Below are 23,889 nucleotides of genomic sequence, written 5' to 3' on the forward strand. Positions count from 1 at the left end.
TCATTCTCTGCCCTGTATAAGCTAATGGCTTTATCACCTATGCAGTGAGGGGAAAAAAGACATTGCTGGACTTGATGTCTCAGAAATTCCTCCCCTAAATGTGTATTTACTTCATTAAAAAAATATAGTAAGTTAATGACCTCAAAAGAGGCAATTCAAGCCTACTACTGGTCTTACTCTTTGCCCTCATTCTGAAAAGAGGCACCAATAACAGTTTAAAATCTCTCAATCTCTCTCTTCACCTGACAAAGGAGAAAACATTTTCTCCTTCCTACAGGTTCTACAGCAAAAGTCAATGACAACTAAGGGTACCATTGTCAAAATAACCAAGAACAATCCACTGCAAGATACATTTGGGTTTTTTTTTAATTATAATTGTTCACTTAATTGCCAATCCAAAAAATTTAGAGAGCTCTTAAGACAAATTAGATGTTCTACTGTAAAGAAATTTCCACCATACTGTGTTTAACTGCTTTAACTGAAGTTTTGTATTATACACAGTAGCAAGATGCCGTAATTATTTGAAAGCACACATGCTTCATGCAGAAAACACCATTGTTGAACTTGTAAGTTTGTCACACTGAATTGGGGAAAATTGCTGGAACTTTTATCAGCTGTGAAACTGGAACAACTGATACATTTCAGCTAAATATATAAATTCAAAAAAGTAGTAGGTATTAGTGTAACTAGAAGTGAACAGCTTTTACTCAGTAACAGTCCTTTAATGAAGAATGTTACCAGAGAAAAGCTGCCGCTGTTTGGCAACTACACTAAGAACTAGTTAGCTGGTGATCATAAGCAGGAAGGAAAGATTAAAGAGAAAGTGGCTAAGTCGTGTATTTTTAAGTGCATTAAGGTAGCTTTTTTTTTTTTCCTTTCTTTTGTGCTTTTAACTGAAGTTTTAATTGGCATACACAACACTTAAGAGGAAATCTCTGTTTTCTATGTTTTGTCCTGTCATAATCCCTTCTCTACTCTTCTCTGCAGAGCATTCTGGAACACCTCAGCTATAAAAAAAGAACATAAAATATAATATTGCTGCATTGTAGAACTGTCTTAGCCTGTGGGAATTTTCATAAAATTGCAGTAAGCAAACAGAATAGGCTACAGTGATATTTTTGCAGATCTTGTAAGACATCCTTCTTTTATTTCCCAAATTATTGATACATTACTTCTTTTTTTAGCAATTTAAACAGACACTTAGAATGACTTCTACAGGGTCAATATCAATTAAATCAAAGAAATACTTCAGGCTCCATCTGTTTCTTCTCCCCCAGTCCATCTTTTCTCCCCTTTTTTTGCTGGCAGCTGAAACCCCAGACTCTACTACTTCTTTTGGGATAGATGCTTCAGCATGAAAAAAAAAAAAAAAAAGAAATAGAGAAATTAGGATAGGACTTGTTATGTTGTGAGCAGCGTTAGGTGATGAAAAGCAGTACTTTCTACATAAAAAGTAAATTCAGAACTTTTCATAAGCCTCAATGTTTTGAGTTTATTAATCAGAGCAGTAGTAACAGATAACTTGTAAAGAAAGGAAAACTCATTAATAGTTGAAAAAGAAAGAGGTTTTCCTCAAGTAAGTTGCCATCTCATGGACAGGAATCAATGCACCAAGAATTCTCAAACTTGAGGATTCAAAAGCAGAATCAGAGCTTCCCAAGCTCGAGAAAAGTTTTGAAACATGAGTTTGGATTTGTTAGTATGTTTTGATTTGATTCTATTACCAGAATATAAAGGAGTAATATACATACAAGGTACCCTAAAATCAGCTCGTTACAGAATGTACAATATTCAGGACAGTACCTCCAGCTTTAGTTACATGCTTCCACAGGGGATAGAGGATACTACCACTAAAAATCCCAGACACGCCTTGGATCTGTCTTTCAGTTAATGCTGTTGTTAAACACAATTTTTTTCCAGTGGCTTCTATTCAGTCTGTGTTTAGCTTTCTCAGCTGATTGGACTTCCAGTATTCCCCTTCGGAGACTGCAGAATAATCTATTTAAATATCACTCACTACTAAAACTTTCTTCCCCTTGACAAGCTGAATAAAATTCTTTATCTTAATTTTTCTATACTGCTAGTAGGTAACATCCATGCACAAACCTAAATATATTTTGACAATGTTCAGCTACTTTTATCTTCTTTGGAACTACATAAAACCTACCATACAACAACAAAAACAGCAATTAAAACAAAAAATGGCACAGTGCACTTTATTTCTGACAAGCTTTTACATATACAGCAGTTCCAACAATATTTCTTCTGGTAGAGACTCCCGATTTACTTTTTGGTTACTACAATAACTATTACAATAGGATACTTCATCAAAAGCAAGCAACCGAAACTCATCTTATGCATGGCAAAATACATTCCAATGGCTATCATTGCAAACCATGGTTTGTAAAAAATTCAGCATAAATTTCTATTTTTACCATTTCCAATTGCTGCCTTTCCTAAACCAATTTCTTTTGACTAATACTGACAAACTCAAGAGGAGGTCAAACAACAAGTAAGGATACAGCATCATCATTGCCTCCATTTAGGCAGAGATGTAATTTCCTTCCTGCATGTAGTCCAACAAGTGAGATCCCATAGAGAAAGAATATTGCACACATGTTAAAGTGCTTGCAGAGCTATACTCCTAGATTTCCATGTTGCAAGGAACTTCACAAAGTCTGATGTGCTGCTCAAACAATTCTCCTTGCTTAGACAGCAAGAGATTCCAACTTCCAGAACATGTATTTGTGATCCATGGCATCTTTTGAAAAATTTCTCTTGTCAGAAATCATTCTATCCAGAGATATAACTATTCTAATCAGGGGAAGTTGTTGTGTTAGATATTATGGTAACATAGTAAGTTTGTCAGGACATCTTGCTTTTTTTAGTTAGTATCTAAAAGAAACAGGAATATTGAAAAAAATCTAGTTGAGTCTACCGCAGTGAAATAACAATGAATGATTGTATCCTAAGCACATCTTACTTACAGGAAAGCTTGCATATACATATATTAGCACAGAGACAGGCAATCACATCCATTTATGAGACCTGGTTATATTGATACAATAGACCAGGCATAACAGACAAGCCAAACAGAAAAGACTGTCTTAATAAGGCCTGTTATCAGGTGCTCAAAGTTGCCAATTTAATTTGAATAAATGGAAACCGAAAGACAAGTAAACAGCCTCAGGGTTTGCAAGAAAAAATACTATAAATATGATCATGTATATGCACGATAGGAAACACACAGTGAGAGATACAGTAATATCACATACATACTTTCATTCTCATCACCTAGAACAACAGAATTATTTTGTATGCAGATTCTCCACCGCAAATCCAAAGACAGTTATAAGATCGCTTTAAATTAGGCAATCTGAAATTACCCAATGAAGAGTGAACCAAAGAAGTGCTGAGAGGATTATTCAGACATTTGTAAAAGATGCATTGGTATCAGTTGACCTTTTGCACCTTTGCCATCTATCTTGACTTTGCCAGCCTAGACACCAACCTCTTGCAAGTACTGTATTCATCATACTAAAAAATTGTTAAACAGCTATTCTGGGGAGGGGAGCAGCTCTTGAAAAATTATGTAGGCAAACATGCACCTGGCGATGTCTTGATCTAAACCATTGTTAATATAGGCAAGCATCACATGCATTTTTCCTATTAGATTTTATATTTAGTTTTACATTCCTAAGTTTTTAATCACACAGCTGTACACTTTGTGAGAAGTCAAACCATGCAATTCATTAGTTATCTAATAAAATTAATCACGAGTTTTTCATTATTTGTTCACATTGAGAACTCTCAAGTACAGCAATTTATCAGCTGTACTCCGATGTACTAGCTATAAAGTTAAAATAAAGCATCAAGGTAAAATCCTACAGAGAAAGGTTTCTCTTATCTATGCCTCATGCTGCAAGACTGACCTCCTGTAGTCATACCAATGACTGGAGTCATGAAACAGTTTCCAAAGAGTAAGGTTTAAAAATACGTAAACTTTTTCTACAGTTTAGGTTGAAAGGAATGCATATTATTTTGGAAGAATCTAGCTTCCAAGGAGTGCATCTACCTTTGGGTAGAGGTATTATTATAAAGCTAGAGCTATTACACTCAGACTGGAAAGTCAGAAGATTAAGTACAGTCCATTGGATGCTAGATGCACAAAAAACTCACTCCAGCTTTCGGAGGAAAATTACATATTCAAAGCTTTATGAACAAAGCATTTGATACTGTCTATCAGAGGCTCTCTTTGTTGAGTTCAGTAGGCTTCGAAGCCTTTAGAATCAAAGTTTGGAAGTGGGCAGGAATTCTATAGAATCACATATAGATAAGTCACTGAGAAGTTAAAAGTATAACTGTGTTCTGACTTACTCTCCTGCCTCTTTCACCCAAGTATGTCTCAATGCTAAGTGTATGTGTTCCCCCTGGAAACAGACAACTGGATTTCTGGCATAAGTCAGCCTATTTTGACCATTAGGGAAAAGCACCAAATACAGAAATTACGAAGTCAGGGCTGATTCATCTGCCTGTTCAGAGATACAAGAATAACTAATCTCAGTGCTATAGAGCCTTTCGTCTGATAGCTTCATATCCTTCCCAAGAGTATTCAATTAGTTTTCATTCTTTGATACTTTCTCTGTAGAAGAAAAAAATGGTGTTTGGAATACAATGCCATAAAAATGGCTGAACAAGGAGCTGCCAGTGCACTGTTAGACCCGACACCTCTAATGCCTGTTTGGGATGCTCTTATAGGAAGTCCAAGACATGGGTTTACATACGTTTCAGGCAGAAGGGGGATCAGAGCCTAGGCCTCGTTCCAAGTGCTTCCAACTCTGCAACCACACCTTTCTTTCATGAAGAAAGCATGAATCTTTCTTTCATGAAGAAGGCATCTAACTTTGTACTTCCCTGTTGCACCAAACATTAAACCAGTTCAGTTTAAGCAGGTGACTGCTTGGCTCAAGCTCACAAGCAGTCAGCTTGCTCTTGAATCATACATGCCTTTTGGGGAGGGACTGCAGGTTGGTAAGCATTATTCTCAATATTCAACAATATGCCCAGATCTAACTGGTTAGTAGAGAAGCAGAAAAATCTTTTGTTCCTCAAAAATAACATTTCATATTGGAAATGACTCTAATTTGTCCTATACAACTCCGTCCTGCAGTCTTACACAGGAAAACGTCAAGGACAACTGCCTCACTTAACATCCGACTTGTTTGCTTCCACTAACCCAGACTCACATTTAAGCTAAGTTTTTGAATACAAGTGGGTCACATTTATCTAGTATAGACAGGTGAATTCCATCAACGAAACCTTACCAAGAAGGAAAGGAAGCACAATAGTGATCATAGTAGAGCTACCTTCAAAACTTGTTATATTTGGTTATAAAAAGCAAGTGTTATGTTTTACTTTGATGTAGTGAGTTTATTTTCTCTCAAAACCATAGTCCAGCTACACAAAGCCGGAGCAACCAACAACTCAAACACATTTTTCTTAATTATTTCAGAAAGGAAAAACATTTTCTTGGATTTTATTTTTCCCCAAGAGTTTCTTAGAAAAGCTGAGGTCTAACACACATCAGAAAACAGCATTATAATGATGCTTTCAAAATACAGATTAAATAATCAAAATCTTGCTTTATTGCAAACCAATTTGAGTTCTTAACTAGCAATTAATGAAATCAACCAGGACCCTCCATTTGGTACTAAACCGTAGCTTTTGTTGACACACTATGGGAATTGTGCATATAGTGCATCTGCTTTAAGGACAAATCCTATTTTAACCCATTGCGATGCCTTTTTAAAATTAAATTAAAAATAATATAATTATCTTTTGGCCAGAAGTGTAGAAACTATTACGTGCATAGGAACTAAATGAATGGAGAAGTTTAGTGCTGTTCTAAGTTAAGAAGCCATCTGTTCTCTTCAGATAGAGAAATCTTTCCGATTTTCTTTTTATGTCACCAAACTTTGAGAAAGTGAAGTTTAAGTTGTATTGCAGAAGAGCAATTAGTAAAAAATACGTAATGTACAGGCATCTTGTCATGTCTTTTATTACCTGTTTTCAACACAAGTATAAATTTACTCAGCTGTAAAGCTGTCGATTTGCAGTTGATCCAAAGCTGATCAAACATCCAGACAAGTATGAACACTTGTACTGAGTCACGAAGTAACAATTTACAGAATTATTTTCCCCATTTTTCCTGGTTATGTTGTCTTTATTGTGGATTCCTGCATTTCACTAGTGGCTTTAAATATTTAAAGGTTGTCTTATTAACATTTATAAGTAATAACCATAGCACCAGTAATAAAAATTAATGCATACAAGAAGTGACTCACTAGCTTGTTGATGGTTCTCTTCTTCACTTTGGCATGACATGAATTCATAAGTAGATATTTTACTTTTCAATAACAAAGTCAGAACACTGTCCAGCTTCTCTACAGAAGAAAATTTAAAAGCCTGTTTAAAAGAAAAAAAAAAAAAAATTAGTGCATTTGTTACACATGTATTTTTAACTTCATGCTCAGAGTGCTGGCGAATCAAATTATTTAAAACAGTATTATTAACAACTAACTCTTAATAAGAGCAGCGTAGTTTTTGAAAGCTACAGAAGAGATATTCTTCTATACAAGGATCACGATAACACAATCCAATTGAAGAGAAACAGGTATTATAACTTACAAAGTTCAGCCATGACTTTAAACATCTGGAGGACTCTCGATTTAGCTATAACAATGTAGTGTAACAACCATAAACTATTCTGACAGATACAAGATGCCAATAAATCCAAGGTCCTACTAAAGCAGTAGTTCAGGGTGAGTTTAAAGACCACAGTAATCCTCTGTTACTCAAAACCTTTACATTAAAATTGCGTATTTTGTTGCATAACAAACGGCTTCAGTTCCATCAGCCAAGGCATAATATTGCTGATGGATTAAGAAACTGATAGCAACCGGTTAGACTAGCTTCCTACTAAGTACATAGTTTTTAGACAAGGGAAACCCTCAATGACTGCCATAAGATCTTTTTTTGATTGTCTCTTTCTGAACAGAAAGCTAAAATCTATTCCTAATGACTTTCAAGGTAGGCTTAATTAAGGGTTTCTTTGTTTGGTGTGACAAGAGAAGCATGACTACAGAGATCTGAATAGTAAGGATATTCTGAGTGTTATGGTGCTAGTCCAGTCTCTGCTGCACTGGCACCAAAAGATGCTCAGCCACAGCAGAGGAGCACACTGGAGGAGTTGGTTTGCTCTGCTCAGATGTCAGCAGCCCTGTGTTAAAGTTTGCCTTCCCATAGCTGAATTGTTTCTGGTCAAGACAATTCTGGGATCACTAACAGGGAATATCTGCAGACACACTTAGCATATAAACTTAAAAAGAAACCATGACTGACATGCTGAAGAGAAAGGGACAGAGGGGTCTACTGATGAAACATGAAGTTTAATTCCCAAGGCTGTTAGAAGTGAATAAGGAAATAAGTATGACGTGATCAGAAAATTTTGAGCACACAGGCAGGATATTATTTTCATCTAAGTCCTACAGGAACAACCCAGAATTTGAAGGCTAGTTTCTGCAGGTAGGGAGATACCAGTAATAAAATATGATTAATACTGGTGCTTCCAATATTGATTATGATGCACAAACCTCATTATATTTAGTAACTTGTGACCTATTTCTTTCCATAATTCACCCTTTCTGTACTGTCATATTACAATCTTTATAATTGTTATTAAATAATTATCAATACTTAATTTAGCCCTCACTAACCAAATAAGCATTAAAAAAGACTCCTCCTAAAAAAATTAAAATCTTTAAGGCTTGTTCTAAAATAAAGATCTAACCTGAGTACCAGACTTCAGTTGAGAAAGGATATGCAAATCCTCCCAAATATCTATCAGAAGAGATAAAATTAGATTAAATTAGAGATAAATTTCTCATGCTTTAACAGGCCTGCCTTCCGATGACCAGCCTATCCATTTCTATGATTTCCATTTCAGGTATAATACACTTCTTACACAGAGTTAGCAGTACAATTTGCTTCAAGTTTTCCACCTCAATTTTTTTCTCTTACTCCTGGGATCTAAAATCTGAAGGCTCAAGCAATGATTTAACAAGCTGTCTTGTTAACTAAATCATAATAAGCATCTTTCTTCTGCTACTCTACAACAAACACACAGTGGGAAAACCTAGTTTAGTTTTTTTTTTTTAAAGAAAAGTCTATGTTAATGTCTTTTATCTCACATACAGGAGAGCCTGTTCCAGTACTTCTGTGAAGATAACAGCAGAAATAATAGTGAAACAAAACTAGCAATAGGACCACTCTGCACTATCCAGCTCCATACCAACAGCAAGGTCACCTCCCCTAAGCAGGAATTCGGTTTAGAGACTTTTACTTTACTGCCCGTGCCTGCTCCGGAGCACTCACAGTCTCCAAGTATGCTGCATTTACACATTTTGATATACACTACACAGGTCTCTATAGGTCCATGAAATCTTCCAAAGAAATCCCCACAGTACACACCTAAAGTTCATGCTGAAGCTTCACCAAAGCCAGAAGAAGTTGAACTGTATTTACAGTAAAGCACACTGCATGGGAACATTGAGCCAGTCAACAGTTTCAGTAAGCCCACATTTCATCAGAATACAGATTTAAAATGTGACAGAAAATCAGTGAAAGTACTGCTTTCTCCCTGTGCCCTTGCAGGTGAGTTCTTCTTTCCAGAAGCCACTCAGAATTAGGCCAGAGAGTCTGTAGGCTATTCTTCCCATGATCGCTGAAGCACACCCAGCTGCTCTCTGCTCTACTCTTCAATCTTGGACCTTCTGCAAGTGCTGCTACCTGCTCCAGGGCTCATCACCAGCAGTTTGTCCTTGCCCAGTACCACCTCCCCAGGTGTAGGCACTATCTCCACTCCCTCACCCCCTTTTCAGAGCAATAGGACACAGCTGTGAACAACAGAGGAGCCCCAGATCCTAATCATCACAACTGGGCTTCCAAAAACATCCTTGAAAAAGGAAAAGACCAAGCACATATTTTGCTGCTTTTGTGAATGAGATGACCTACATTCTTTAATAACTGCTAAGAATGCCCTGAAAATGTGTGCCACTGAAACACAGCATACACAGCCGGTAAATTAACATATTTCTCACTGGCCTTAGCAGTACTAACAAGGTTATATTTACATAAAGATGAACTTCTTCAGTAGTTCTTATATATCAGGCACTACTTTATATGTGCTTCAATGTCTAGATTACTTCTGTCAAAGAGAATGGGCTAGGCTTAAAAATCACTTTGGCATTTCTGAAAATTTTAGCCAATGATAGGAAATTGAGAGATTTCATACTTAGAGGAAAACAAAGAAACATTTTTAAAAAACAGCTGCTGAGGTGGCTTAAAAGATTGAAATATTAAAAACATTTCCAAAGGAAGTATCTCTGGGGATCAGGTAAAGGCACATATATAGTATCACCACACAAGTCATACAGCTATTTCTTACAAGTTTTCATAGAAAAGGCTGCAGTTTATTTTCATTCTTCTTTTTCAATATACGCTGTAACTGGAATGCTGTTTGATGACTATGATAAAAACATCCTTTAAGACACTGAGTCTCTCAGAATCACAGAAGTACTATTCAACCAAAGTTTGTCATAAAGACTTCCTGAATCTTTCTAGATATTCTAAGTCACTCAAACTAACACGAACCTGCCAATTTCAATGATATGACCTTAGTTTCAATTTTTTAAAAAAACCTAAGAAATCTTTACCAGGAAACCCCAACACTAACTAATTGAATCAATAGTTGCATTTGGTAGAAACTGAGAGAAAAATCAATACAGCATGTAAATCTAGCAGAATGTTGAAATGAGAAGTTGATGAACAGTAAAAAATGAAATAAGAAAAAGTTTAATTATTAATTATATGAACCTTAAAATCAGTCTGCACACTAGAATATTGTAAGAACACAAACTCCCTAAGGGAGTTTCTTTAATGCAGAATTATATGAAAGTGAGAGGACAAAAAAATTCATGGCCTTTAGCCAATGCCCACCCTCACATATTCTGATAGCAAGTTCATTCAGCATTGTGATTCTGTTGTTGTGATTCCAACTCTTCCTACTTTACTACAAAATTTCAGGGTTTTTTTCTTTCAAAACTTATGTAAAGAAAGTGATTTCATTTTTTACTCTATTTATTTCCTTACATTTAAAATATTGTGTCTTTGGTATGCTTCACTGTAGCAATTTGCTTTCATCATAGAATTTTACTACAGAGATACTTCTCAGATTGCAAGCATTTGTGAAAATCTTGAACTTTTCTTTGAACAACAGAGTGATATTGCTTTGATCAATAATTGCTGTAAGTTTTTCTATTTTATTTTAATTTTGTTTTCCATTGTGTTAGATTGTTGTTTTGCATAGATAAACCACTGTTGCCCCAGGATACTTCTGCAAATAAGCTGATAGTCTCATAGGTTTTAATTATCCTGGTTAAACAAAAGTTACTACTACTCCTGCTACTTGATAGGAATTCTAATTAGTATCAAGTCTGTTTTGTTTTTCCTTGTGTGAACATATTTTTAAAGATTAAGTTAAATTATGTTCTGTAAATTGCATCTTTACACTGTATCCTGTTGCCATTATATCAGGTTTACATGAGAGCTTAAAGTATTTAAAAAGTTTGTGGAGATAGTTTAGCTACCTAGCTAGCTAGTGTACCTCACTCCGTGACCCAGCAGGTACCATTAAATATGATGACAAATCTTCTAAAACATATGTACACTTACAAAAGAATTCCCATTAGCATACTTTCCCACAGAGCAGCCACGATACTGCGTGGATTGTAAAACCTACCCTATTATAAAAATTGTCTTGGGATTTATTTTTCAATTGCCAAAACAATAAAATTAAGAGCAGGCAAACAGCGTCTCCTCATTTAAACCCTTGCTTATTATCCAGATGAGTAAAGGTGAGGAAATTGTTAAACGTACCTGACAGTCATAACACTACAGCTGTATCTCCTGGTGTGCACTACTGCTCTGCACAGAATTATTTTTGCATTTGAATATAATTTGAACTGCGTATGTCTTACTAAATGTTAGTCATGCTGGTTAAATGAAGGGTCAAACTCCTGAATAACACAAATAATTCTCCAGTGGAAATATGAGGTGTGTTGTAGGTATCTAGGTAACCATGTAAATTACAATTTTTTTAATCATTATGACAAACTTCTTATGCATAAAATCTTCAGCAAAACCTTCTGGACGCTCACTTCCATATCCTTCAAAATACAGGCTAAAGAATGATGGATACTATAAAGATTTTAAAAATGCACTTGTACTCAGAGTTGCACTATTTTTCTTGTGCAGCAGCCTGTTTTATTAGAACAGAAGTGACTTGTACTTGGACAGAATCTACTCCCATCCTTAGTAGAACACTAATGATGCCATACATCATTTTTTATTAATCCTTTTGTTACCAGTGTAATGCCTTAGGTGGTAGATAAGGTAGATTTGTCACAGGAAAATGAGACTGTCTGCACTGGAAACACAGACTATTATTTTTGTTCTGGCTTTGCAATTACAATATAGACATCATGACAAGTCTGTTTGGGCTACCCACCATTCAACAAATGATACCTAAGATTCCGTCCTTTCTTAACAGATGCTTTCTTTTCTTGTTATTTTGTGTATGCCATTGGCAAAGGACATGCTGCAGAGCACTGCAGCCTGCTGTGCTGATTTGAAACCCAGTTCAAATCCTGAATTCTTCTAAATGTATGCAAAGAATCTGTATGGCAACCAGCAAACCACATGAAGGATAATTCAGCAGCTGTAAATGGACTCTATATGAATAGCAACCTACTGTCTTCCATACAAGCTATACCAGAAAAGTCCCGTTTGCTGGTGAATAAACAATAATCCTCCAAATACAATGTGACTTACGATTACTTGCTACTATTGGTTTTAGAGCATACTAAAAAGACCACTTTCAACGGAGAGGGACATTGCTACTGTTTGTTATTATTTTTATCCTCTGTAATGCAGGATGTTGTTCATTGGGCATATACAGCAGAGAACATGTTTATATCACACTCCAAACAAAAACGAAAAAGAGAGAAAATTTGTTCTCACTTGAGTGACTTGCTTACATCTAGAAATCTCAAACACAGGCCTCTGTAATCCTGACCCTATTACTGAGCCCTTACTCAATACTGTGCAATCAAAAGAAGTCTTTACAACACAGTGTATTATCTCTTAGCTCATATTGGCACTTATATTCTATTTTTTGTTTTTATTAAAAATGCAGAAGTCAACTTACCTGACAAGTGAAAGCTATTGGGTCAGCCACTTTCTTAAAAATGTGCTCAATCTCTTCTAGTGCGGTATAATACTCAATCTGCGCTGTGGTCTTAATGACTCCCCCACAGTAGACATTTACATATACAGGGCCAGCAGGAAAATCTTTTAAAACACAAATCAGAACAGTAGCTGAAAATATTTTACAATCCCAGACCAGAGGTGCTGGGGAATGAGTAATAGAACAGGAAAATATCTCAGAGAATGCACAGAGTTGATAAACTGGATTTGCTTTTCACAGATGATTCAGTGTAGTCATTTTGTCCAGGTCTTACAGTCTAACATTAAAAAGCTTACAAAAGAAAATACCTATCTGTATATCTGTATAAAACAAAGCTATTGTATTGCTTCATGTTAGAAAGGAGGTGAAAACAGTACGCTTCAAATTTCCAGCCTCCCTTTGACAAACTGATGACCTATAATCAGCTCCCGAATGCCTACAAATTAAGGAAAAGTTCATTTTTTACAAATAGGGGAATTGCTATTCATCTTTTGAAACATTTTTCTTAATTGCAGGCAAGGTTCTCAAAATTGGATTTGAACTAGGCTGCAGAAATTGCAGTACAATTACTTCCATTCCAGTTGTTTACCTAGTAAAAGCAAAGGAAAGAGGCGTTTGTACAGTCTGTTACTTGAGTATGACTTGCTCTGTGTATGCAGCATGAGCCCTCTTTATGAGCACATTTTATAATTCATTAGTATTCATTGTGCCAGGCATCCTGCTGTACCATACCAGCACTAGCATGGTTTTCTTTTCTAACTCTGCCCACAAACAAGCAATAAAAATGGGCAACCCTGAAAATGGAGAAAAGTAATAGGGCCAAAGAAACTAAATGAATAGAACATCACCTTAAATCACTTAAATGGAAACTGTCCAAATGTTTAAAAAAATCCCATTTTTCTTATAACATTACATCAGCTGGACCCTTATTAAGAAAGGTTACACCCAAACTTCCAACTTTTCCAGATTTTGAAACAGAAAAAAAGCCTACAAAGAGAAGCATTAAGTACAAATGATATAAGAAACAAAATCAAACTTGGGCTGCAGCGCTCCGCCAAATTTTTCATAATATTTCATTTACTGTTTATATTTTACTTCTTCATCCACTACAGAAACCTTCCTGTGATCAACAATGTTCTCACAGAATAATTCTGGAAAAATCTTTTAAGATCTCTGAATGAGGCTTTCAGCTTTCCTCCTCTCCAGTTACAGATGAAAGTTTCCTGTTGGTCATGCACTTCCCAGCCAAGTCTGTAAAACCAATCTCTCTGCACCATCACAGAGACAAACGACTCTCAGGCCATATGCGGCCATCGTCTCAGGATGATAGTCTGAGATAGTGTTCAGGGTGATAGTCTGGCCACAGAATTACCCAACCGTAGTTCCAAGAAGCCACTGTTGAAAATTGTAGCCTATATATTTTTTCCTACCTAATGTTGTATTGCAATGGTTTTAGAATAAAATATTATACAAGTTCCTTTGGGAATTCACAGCATGCAGCTACACTTTGAATACTTGGGTGAAAAATTTTTTAATTCTTTTTTAATTCTTAACTCACTTAAAATGAGTGGGGATGGATGTGGCCCTTAAATCTACACAAATCTCAAAGAAACTGTTCATAGAATCATAGAATCCTTAAGGTTGGAAAAGACCTCAAAGATCATCAAGACCAACACCACCATGCCTGCTAAACCATGTCCTCAAGTGCCACACCTACACGTTTTTTTAACATCTCCGGGAATGGTGACTCCAGCACTTCCCTGGGCAGCCTGGTCCAATGCCTGACCACTCTTCCAGTAAAGAAATTTTTCCTGATACCCAATCTAAACCTCCCCTGACACAACCTGAGGCCATTTACTCTCGTCCCACTGCTAGTTACTTGGGAGAAGAGACCAACACCCACCTACTACAACTTCCTTTCAGGTAGTTGCAGAGGGTGATATGGCTCCCCCCAGCCTCCTCTTCTCCAAACTAAATAATCACAGTTCCCTCAGCTGCTCCTCATAAGACTTGTGCTCTAGACCCTTCACCAGCCTCGTTGCTCTTCTTCGGACACACTCCAGCCCCTCAATGTCCTTCTTGTACTGAGGGGCTTGTACTCGCGTTCTTCTACTGAGGGGTTTGAAACTGTTGGCAACTAGTTATGGATGGAGCAGTTGAAAAAAATCATTAGAAATCAGCAGAGCTGAGTGATACAGAGAAAAGGCATGGACATGAACAAAAAAAGTGTCAGTAAGAATTACAGAGAGCAGTATAACCAAATTTACTGCATTAAATATAAAATGAAGCATTTTAGTAATAGAGTAATAAGAAAATAATATTAGCTTTGCATTTTATGGCAGTGATTTTAATCTGTGATTAATCAATGACATTTTAAGACTGCCACCTGCCATTTAACCACACAAAAACAATCTAATAGAACATAGTTTCTCATAAATCACATGGCCTTGCTTCTCTGCATTATTAATAAATGTTCTGTGTGCAAAACCCATGCACAGGAAAACCTTCAAAATAGTGGGAAGTGAAACTACTTGTTAGCAAAAGTGAAGGAAGTCCAAAATTTTCTGTTTACTTAACGGTAAAGAATGTTTTTCTTACCTAAGGCTTTCATGTACTTGACCTTGTTATTCCAAGAGGTTGGCTGTGTCCTAATTCGTTGATTATCTGCTATGAATTCAATTTCTAAAGTTTCATCATCTATTTCATCTTTCAACAAAACGAATATTTCACCAGGGTTCTATAAAATTAAAATATATTCCCGTTAGTTCTTCAGAAAATTATACTGAAAGTATGAAATGCAAATGAAACCATAAGTTAAAAGGAAAGTTCCTTTACCAACAGCTTCATACAAAAAAAAATCATAATTTCAAAACATGATGCCATCTCAGTATTTTATTGATATAAAATACACAATTAACGTAGTAGTATTTTAAGCTTGGCTTACCTAACAATATTTTAAAACAGTATTTTAAATGCATATGTAGGAGAAATGTTACATTTTCTAAGACCATTCTACCTTACAGTCTAGAAGAATGACATTCAACCCAGTAAGAACCAAAAATACATTAGACTCACTCAAACTCTTACAGTGAACTGACAGTAGACAGAAGCAGCAGGTAATGTGAGACAATATCTCTACTGCCTTCTGACCCAGAGGGAATGTTACTCCCTTAGAACTGTACTGATCTTAATAATGTGTGTAAGTCATCTTGGAAAGACAGATAGCAAGCCAAATATGTGACATTCCTGGCACACCCCAACCTCCATATCTAACCATGGCCACTCACTGATACAAGTAATACAGTGCTGGATATTGTACTTCCTCTCTTTTATCTCTGATTAAAAAGAAACATGAACATTTGTGTCCATCAGATACCTATGTAGATATATACATACATATAAGTATTTCTCATTTAATTAAAAATAGACAAGGTATATGCTCTCACAAGGACTTGTGTAACTCATGTGGTATGGACACATATGCATGTACCCTTGACAAGATTCTTGCCAAGAGACACTCCATACCTCTCAAGAGGTGCCTGACTACATGCTCCCTCTAAACTACAAGGTACACATAACAGTAGTATCTCTGCCCTAGAAGCCAAATAAATCTAATAGAGATAAAATCCTTCAGAGGCTCTCTCAAAACTATTTTATTTGTAAACCTTTTGGCTGCAGTGTCGATGTGACACAAAGGCAAAACAAATCTACTGCAGTCTCGAGGCACTCTCATTTTGGCCCTTTATCTGCTGTTCGATTTCAAAACTGTTATAGTATGAATGAGATTGCAGCAGGAAGAGAAGAACATTGACTTATCCCAAAGATTTTAGCATCCAAAAACCTTACCTCACATGATATTCTTCCCGGAAGCACCAGAATCGACTGCTCGTTAGTTTCTAATGTTTCAGAAAGCACCTTTGTTTTAAAACTGAGGTCTGCTTTTTCTGACGCTCCCCTGACATCTGACAAGTTAATGTCAGAGCTAGTCTGGTGATCTGAAACAAATAATGTAGAATGAGGACATTGTTAACAATCCCAGATCAGCAAAATACAGCAATGATGTGGCTTCCAAGATATTAGAGACTCACATGGCAATTGGACTCACATTGAGGGCACTGCATGAAAGCCTGGCAAAATCCCTTTTCATGTAAATGTGGTGAGGTTTCCCCCTTTGATAAAAAGCTTGCCTCTGAAGTTCTGATCCTGCAGTCTTTATTTTTATGAACAGGGTCTGCTCATATGCTTTATCTTACTGAGGCCAAAAGGGACATGGCCTTTAGATCAAAGTCGTCGTGACCAATGAGGTCACAGAGATCAGCCAGTTTTGTAGTCTCAGAAGAACAAACTCTCACACACTGGGATAAACTGGGATTTTTACCACTCTTGCTTTCCCTATATGTAAACAAGGACGCACTACATGTTTACAACATCAGCTCACCTGTCTACAGAGAGGATTTATGTGAGGGCAGTGATACCTGTGACCAGGTAACTATGACAGTAGACACAGATTCCATAGTCTTTGTCTTCCTGTGTGGGCAAAATGATGAACTGAAGGTATAATTTTTTTGTGTAGGATATTCTGGGTTTGGAAATGCTACACCAGTCATACAGATAGCTTGCAACCAGTTTCTCCTCTGTTTTGCTGTACAAGTAAATGCCCAAGAGCCATAGTGAATCCTTCACCAAATCACAGAATTTTAATTAGGAAATATAAAAGAACTGACAACTGCACCTGCAGAGCTCTGACTAAGCTTATGTTTTAGAAAAGCTATTCTTCACACCTGCTACTTCTCAGCTGTATCATTACTACTCCTTTCCAGACACTCTATTACCCTGCACAGAACGCTCTTGCCACCTATCTCAAAGGACTGCAGCAGCTCTTCATCACACAGGATTACCCATCATATTGGAGTCACCTAGTTAGATTAATGATATCATTCCCAGCAGCTCAGAGTTAAAAAATCTTGACTGGCTGGTGAGAAGATATCCTGAGATACATCAACAGTATCTTGTATTACTGTAAATTACGGAACACTCACAGTCAATTACATTCAAGGACACAACTTTTCAGGCACATCTTTTCCTCTTAAATGGATGTAGAATATTAATATAAATTAGTGATGGGCAGAATACAGAATAGTAGCAATTTGGCTTTGCTCAAACAAGTACCACAGCTGTTTTGAGTTTTTTCCAAAAGTGCCCAAGTGACTAAGGTACACAAACCACACGCTGCTCCTTAAGTGGCACAGAACTCTCCATTCAGTATCTGTAGTGGTAATTTACAATTAGCTTTCCCACTTATTCCTTGCCTTTATTTCCCCAACATGTACCAGTTTGTCTTACACAGAATGTTCCCTTTGCCTTACCAATCCCACCTTGCTTAAGAAGGCATAAACTTCTTCTATAATAAATTTGCCTGCTAAGCAAATTTATACCGGGGAATGTAGTACGGAAACTTGGATATGCTATGTCTGAAGTAGAATTTTTTTTTTCCCCAGAGATGTGCTTTGATTGTTTGAGAGATCTCAGATCAGAAAAAGAAAGAGGAAAGAAAAAAAAAGAAGTGCCATTTGTCCATGTTTTCAAACATCTAAGGTGGGCGGGTTCAGTGTCCAGCTAGTAAAATCTCCCCAGCCTACTCCTACTTCTATTCTCAGGCTTTTAAGGCAAACTAATTCTGAATTTAAGCTGTAACTTCAGTGTAGATTGGTAAAATTACACTGAACCTATGTGTAGACATACTTTACTGAATTGAAGCAGTTTTCATTCCATTTGCTTTAATTTACTTTGAAAGTTAAATAGGCTACACTGAACAAAGCTATTTTGACTGTGAATGAGAACCTACCCACAGTTCAGTGCAGTTTAACTAATCCAGCTCAAAAAGTATATTAATTTCTCTGATTATCACTGTGAAGACTAGACTTTATTTAGCATCACCCTTCAGAAAAAGGAAGAACCCTTGCTGAGGAAAACAGTTAGGATAATGTATGCCCATAGCATGTACTTTGGGAATATTATGTGTTCATATTTTAAGTCACTCATAAATCTTAAGTACACAGAATTTACTTCAGAAGACAACTCATATGAGGTGCATGCTTCTTCTGAAATTTCTTCTGCCACTTTAGGCAAAGCAGTCTTGCAAAGACAAGAAACATTTCATTATCAGATTGACAAAATGGAAGGACTGAATAACAAATCTAGTAGGCACTGGATTCTCAGATGTCAGCTTTCTGCTGGTGACCATTATTCAGGGATTGTGTGGATGCTTTCTAATCTATGTAAAGTTAATGACAGCTTTATTTCTACAGTCTGCACTCTACTTACTGAAGACGACAGTAGTTACTTCCACCTTTTAATGTCCACAATAATTCTTCTACTGAGAAGGTCAATGCTAGTGCTAACAAGTAGGTTTAAATTAGGATCATGTTTTCCCCCTACATTAATTGCATTATAATATTTTTATTATGCCTAGTGACATATAACTACAATATCAGGACTTCAACCCACTCAGTACTGGGATTGCACAGCCCTAGAGTTTACACAAATTATTACGAGATGTGGCTCTTACATCAAAGACTTGGATGTTTAAGAGAACGAGGATTCCCCCACTGCCTGTGAAAATGGATAGCAATTTATTAGCTAAAAACCAACAAGCAAGACCTCTTTCACTAAATGTCAGGTCTATCTGACAATCGATGAAAGCCATGTACAGCAGTCCAAGAATAACAGGGATCTATATATCACTATATATTTAATAACCAAACTCCAGAGCCACCATCTCCAGCACTCAGATTCCTACCAGCAGTTGCACATTATCTGTCCTACAATGTGGAACATGAAACAAGCATGTGAAGTGTTATTTGTAAATACTGAACAAGCAATACACCAGAGCTTAAGCAAGCCTTGGCTTAGCATTAACTAAAACAATGTAGCTCATAAGGGTTTAATACTACAGTAATAAGATTCTAGTAACACAAATGGAGCAATGTATAGACAGTATTTGTTTAATGTGGGCAGAAGGTGTTGCCTGATGTACAGGTCTTTTGAACATCTTCTCTGTGAAGCCTCTTTAGAGTCTTGCTTTTAACCTGAAAGCAATGACTAGGGAGCTCCCCCAATTGCTCAGGCTTTCAGAAAAAAGATCATTTAACAAGAATTTGCAACTGTAGGTGAAGATTAGTTTGAAAGAAACATAAAAGGAACATCATTATAATGCTGGAATATGTAAGAGAGAGGATTTATTAAATGGTATTTGTTGCTTGGTGAATATGTTCTTTTAATGTTTTACATAATAGTGACGTATCCGTGAGGTTCTTCAAATGCAGCAGTAATGATTAAAACAATGGATGACTAAAACCAAACCCCTTCTTGTACGATCGAAGTGTAAGAAATTATTAACTATATCTAATGATGCTTAGACAGCACTATGAGCTAGATGCTAAAACGAAAGGAAAATCTATGATAATCTTCCCCCAATTATTCAGGGCAGTCCTACTGGGAATTATTGTCTATTATAGAGGGTAATGCTCCATTTACATCAGGTTATTTTTGTTGGTTTACTTTTGACTAATATCTACTGCTGGTGGTCACACTGAAAGGTCTGATCTTAAATTTAAGTTCATATTTAAATAATAAAATATTACACACATTTACTGTAACAGTTACTCACCTACTTGGGCACAGTGCTGCTTTTTTCAATTTCCCTTCAATGTTCTCTCTTAATTCATGTAACTTCAATACATCAATTTGGTATATTTTGCACAAAACCTCTTGGAATGTATTATTGCTTTCAATTTAACATTTTAAACTGAATTTATGCAATGACTTTGAAATTGCATTCCTTCGCATAAACTGAGAAATGTTAATGAAGCCTCTCTAGTCTCCTGCGGATTCAACAATTAATGCCTCACCATGCCTTCTGAACAACTTTCATGTCACCTCCAACCTCTTCCCCGCCCCCAAATTCTAACTTTTCAAATACACTCTTTATCTATCCCTATTGCAGTCTACATGAGGATTATAAATCACCTCTGGCTTTGATTACTTGGTACTTGCTACATGTTTTGAGTCAACAATGTATGTGACAGATCTGGGGTATTAAAAATAGGAGAAAACATAAACTTATGAAAGATTTATGTGTTTTCTAAAGCTACCCACGGAATGAATCTCACAGCCAAAATTTAGCTGGTTTTAGAAAAGCAAAATTCCTGCTAGCTTCAAAAATTTCAGTTCTTCCTCCAGTCTTGCTAAAGCAATGCTAGCTGAAGAACTGAAACTGCATTACAAAAAAGGTCCTCATTTATCTCTAGATGACACAACATATAAGAGGATGAGAAGTATGGGCAAATCAGGTTAGGCAGATGACAACAAACTGAAAGGTAATTAAGCACGTGGCCAATTTGCCACATGAAATAAAAGACAGGATTTTCCAGTGTCAAATATTAAACTCAAGAGGATTACAGGGAAGAGCACTTAAGCTAAATTCAGCAGATCGTTTAAGTGCAGGAGTCATCCCATGTAATATGGTAGGAGCACTCCCCAGCACAGTGTGAGGTAAAGGCAGCGGTGGTCCCACTGGATTCTGTGAGGTATTATTGAAAAGGTGCTCATGTATAAGTGACTTTCTTTCAATTCTAAAGCTTAAAATCAAACACATGTATGTATAAGTGCTCTACAGAAATGTGGATGAAAGTAAAGCCATACAGAAAAAAACCCCAAAGTAACAGTCTGTAATGTGGAAAAAACAGGAAAAAAAACTTATGCACATCATATTCTTCCTGCAATCCACCACAGCTTATCATAGACATTTATGAAAGATAATCCTCTTAAAGTATGTGTATTTGTAAATGCTGTATGAACTCAGCAGAGAGTGCAGTAGAATGGGATTCGAAGGCAGCCTGCATAGATGCTCTATGAATGAAATGACTTGAGAAAAGCTGTGAGAAACATGGAGGCAGAAAACATCCACCACGCTGGGCTTCATTCAATGAGCCTGTTTTACTCAGCATGAGCATGGGATTTATTCATTTTTACCATAAGCCGTTTCTAAAATACAATTTCAAAGCAAATCTCCTTTTCTGCTCTGCTGAAAAGTTTTCTTTCACTGATAATGAGAGACAGCTTAGGAATGGAAAGGCTTCTAAAAATCACAGAAAATTATTAAATACGTAGTCAAACATATAAACATCTGACTTAAATCTCCATGTCTTTCATTTGTTTTCTATGATGTATAAATTCCAGACCAAGGTAAACATATTAATTATTGAACAAGCTTTAAATAATGTTTCTCTCTATGCTGATTCACCTATGTTTTGCAAAAACATTGACAGTTATCTTTGTTATTCTCAAAAGCATTCTCAGTCCTGGTTTCTCCTGCGTGGTTGAGTTCTTCTGTCAAAAACAGTAGTTTCCTGTGAGTTGGCCTATTTTGCCCATGTCTCCAAAATGTTTCTATTACTTTATTTATGGTGAACAGTTTTTCTTGCAAATAAGCATCAAATTGACAGTTCCTTTAAAAGCTATGAAGAACAGCTTTTCCTTTTCTGAATAATTGGAGTTGGTGTTTATGTCATCTTAGCAACGGAAGGTGCTGCAATTTTCATTCATGTCTATTTCGCTCCATAACAGAGCAATCCCTGGTACCGCCTCCATCTATTGCTTTATGCATTACCATGGACGTGTAGGCAAAACTGATTTGATTGTGAAGGGGCATACCCACCCGTACTTGTATTATCAGGTATGTTTTTGTACACAACAATTTACCACTCTGATGTAATTGTAGCCTAATGGAGTCATCATAAAAGTATCTACACACAATATAACAGTCTTCTTATGTATGGCAAATTGGATCTTATAGCAAAAAAAAATAAATAAATCCTGCCTTCAAATAACCCCAAAACAGCAAAAAAAAATTCACCATTAAATTATCAATAATCTTTAAGAAATAATTTGCATGAAACTGTAGGCATTTCATTATATGTAAGCTTTCATACGATTTTAACTGTGTATTCAGAGGCAATCTAAGGCTACGGCAACTAACTAGTTCCTAACTGCTCCATAGCTTGGAAGAAAGATTTGACTTAAACTCGGCAATCAGTGCTTTGGTTAGGATGCATACATTTAGATTAGAGGCTTTTTGGGAATAAGTTTATCTTTTATTATATATCAATTCATGTTGCTATTTTTACTGCAATCAAATCTATGATCGTCAGCTACAGCAGCAGCAGTAGTAATATGACCACTCTGCTGAGCTTTAGACACATAGTAAGACTGTCCCAAAGAGTTTCCAACTAGACACTGATTAGTTTGGAAATAATAACTACCTGCCTGAGGTCATTTAGGTGCCGAGCAGAGCTGCTGATGGGAGCCCAAGCCTTTTACTTCCAGTTTCTACATACTGCATACTTTCATCCTGCCTCTTCTCCAGGGAGAGGCAAACTGAAGTCTGGCCCTCTGTGTGCACCAGCAGTTCTCAGTGATTAGAGCCTAATGTTTTATTAGAGAGTCCATCTATCCACTTCAGAGTTACTGGAGTTCTAGCACAGTAAGAACATTTTAGCATTTTTGCTCCATTTCTCTGTGGAATCAGCACAGACATATCTCAGTTCTGTTTCAGTGAAGGATTATACAGCACCAAACATTGCCCAAAATCTGAGATGTGCTGTTACAACAGCAGAGACAGGTTATCCTCCTGCTGCTGACTCAAACTACCACTGAAGACAAAAGGACTGATAGCAGAGGCATCCAGGGTTGTGAGCAGACCTCCAAAACTTGTTTGCCTGATAAAATGGTCCTGCAACTTCCTTATTATTCCAAAGGGGATAGCTGCAGCTGCCTAGTGGCTCTATTATCTCTAAACTACATTTCAAGACTCTTATAACTGGCCTGGCACAAATTGCACACTGTGCTTGGACAGAGAAGTGGCATGTGGCTACATTTTGAATTACACAGATATAAAAGAACACAGCTAGAGGGGTGCATTTTAGAATCAAGTCGCACTTCAGGGAAGCACACCTGGCAGGCAGGCCAAAAGCTCAGATTTCAGGTTCAATAGGGGTTTAAGTTTTTACAAATATCATCCTCAAGGAACTACTTGTGAGTAGCCAAACTTTCCCCTCTTGTCCACATCTGAAGCTATTCTCTTGATGAAGTGTATTCGTTGCAGTCATGAAAGCTCAAAAAATGACACGGCTGGAAGATGATGAAGTGGGAGAGGCTACGGGGAGAGACGCTGGTAGCTGGTATTCTCAGCCTTTGCCGTACTCAAAGTACAGGATACATATCGTTAATGGTATCCAAACGTTTACTGACTCAAGACAATATACTCCACCTTATAGCATCCCTTAAATCAATCTGGTAAAAGAAGCTAGCTTAGACTGCAGCAGCTCATTTACCAAATAGTGTATCTTAGTCTGAGTATGACAGCAGAGCTCAAATACCTGTACAGGGCTCCTATCAATGCCTGGATGAAATTTATGATGCTGTTCTTGATCCGTACAGCTCTAAATTACATGGGACTTGTCTAT

The 23,889-nt window shown here is 36.7% G+C and overlaps 1 protein-coding gene across 3 annotated transcripts in view; it reads right to left on the reverse strand.

Annotated features, from left to right (window-relative positions):
* BANK1 (B cell scaffold protein with ankyrin repeats 1) overlaps positions 1 to 23,889 on the reverse strand; it is a 156,868-nt gene that overhangs the window by 95,878 nt on the left and 37,101 nt on the right. For all 3 annotated transcript variants that reach the window (XM_075421449.1, XM_075421447.1, XM_075421448.1), the window contains exons 4-7: positions 16,211 to 16,359; positions 14,963 to 15,101; positions 12,326 to 12,468; positions 6,345 to 6,465 (exon numbers count right to left, since the gene is read on the reverse strand). In XM_075421449.1, coding sequence (XP_075277564.1) covers positions 6,345 to 6,465; positions 12,326 to 12,468; positions 14,963 to 15,101; positions 16,211 to 16,359 — 552 coding nt within the window. The remainder of the gene's footprint in view (positions 1 to 6,344; positions 6,466 to 12,325; positions 12,469 to 14,962; positions 15,102 to 16,210; positions 16,360 to 23,889) is intronic.

Source organism: Opisthocomus hoazin, chromosome 5, assembly GCF_030867145.1.
Source record: "Opisthocomus hoazin isolate bOpiHoa1 chromosome 5, bOpiHoa1.hap1, whole genome shotgun sequence".
In the NCBI taxonomy this organism is placed as follows: Eukaryota; Metazoa; Chordata; class Aves; order Opisthocomiformes; family Opisthocomidae; genus Opisthocomus; species Opisthocomus hoazin.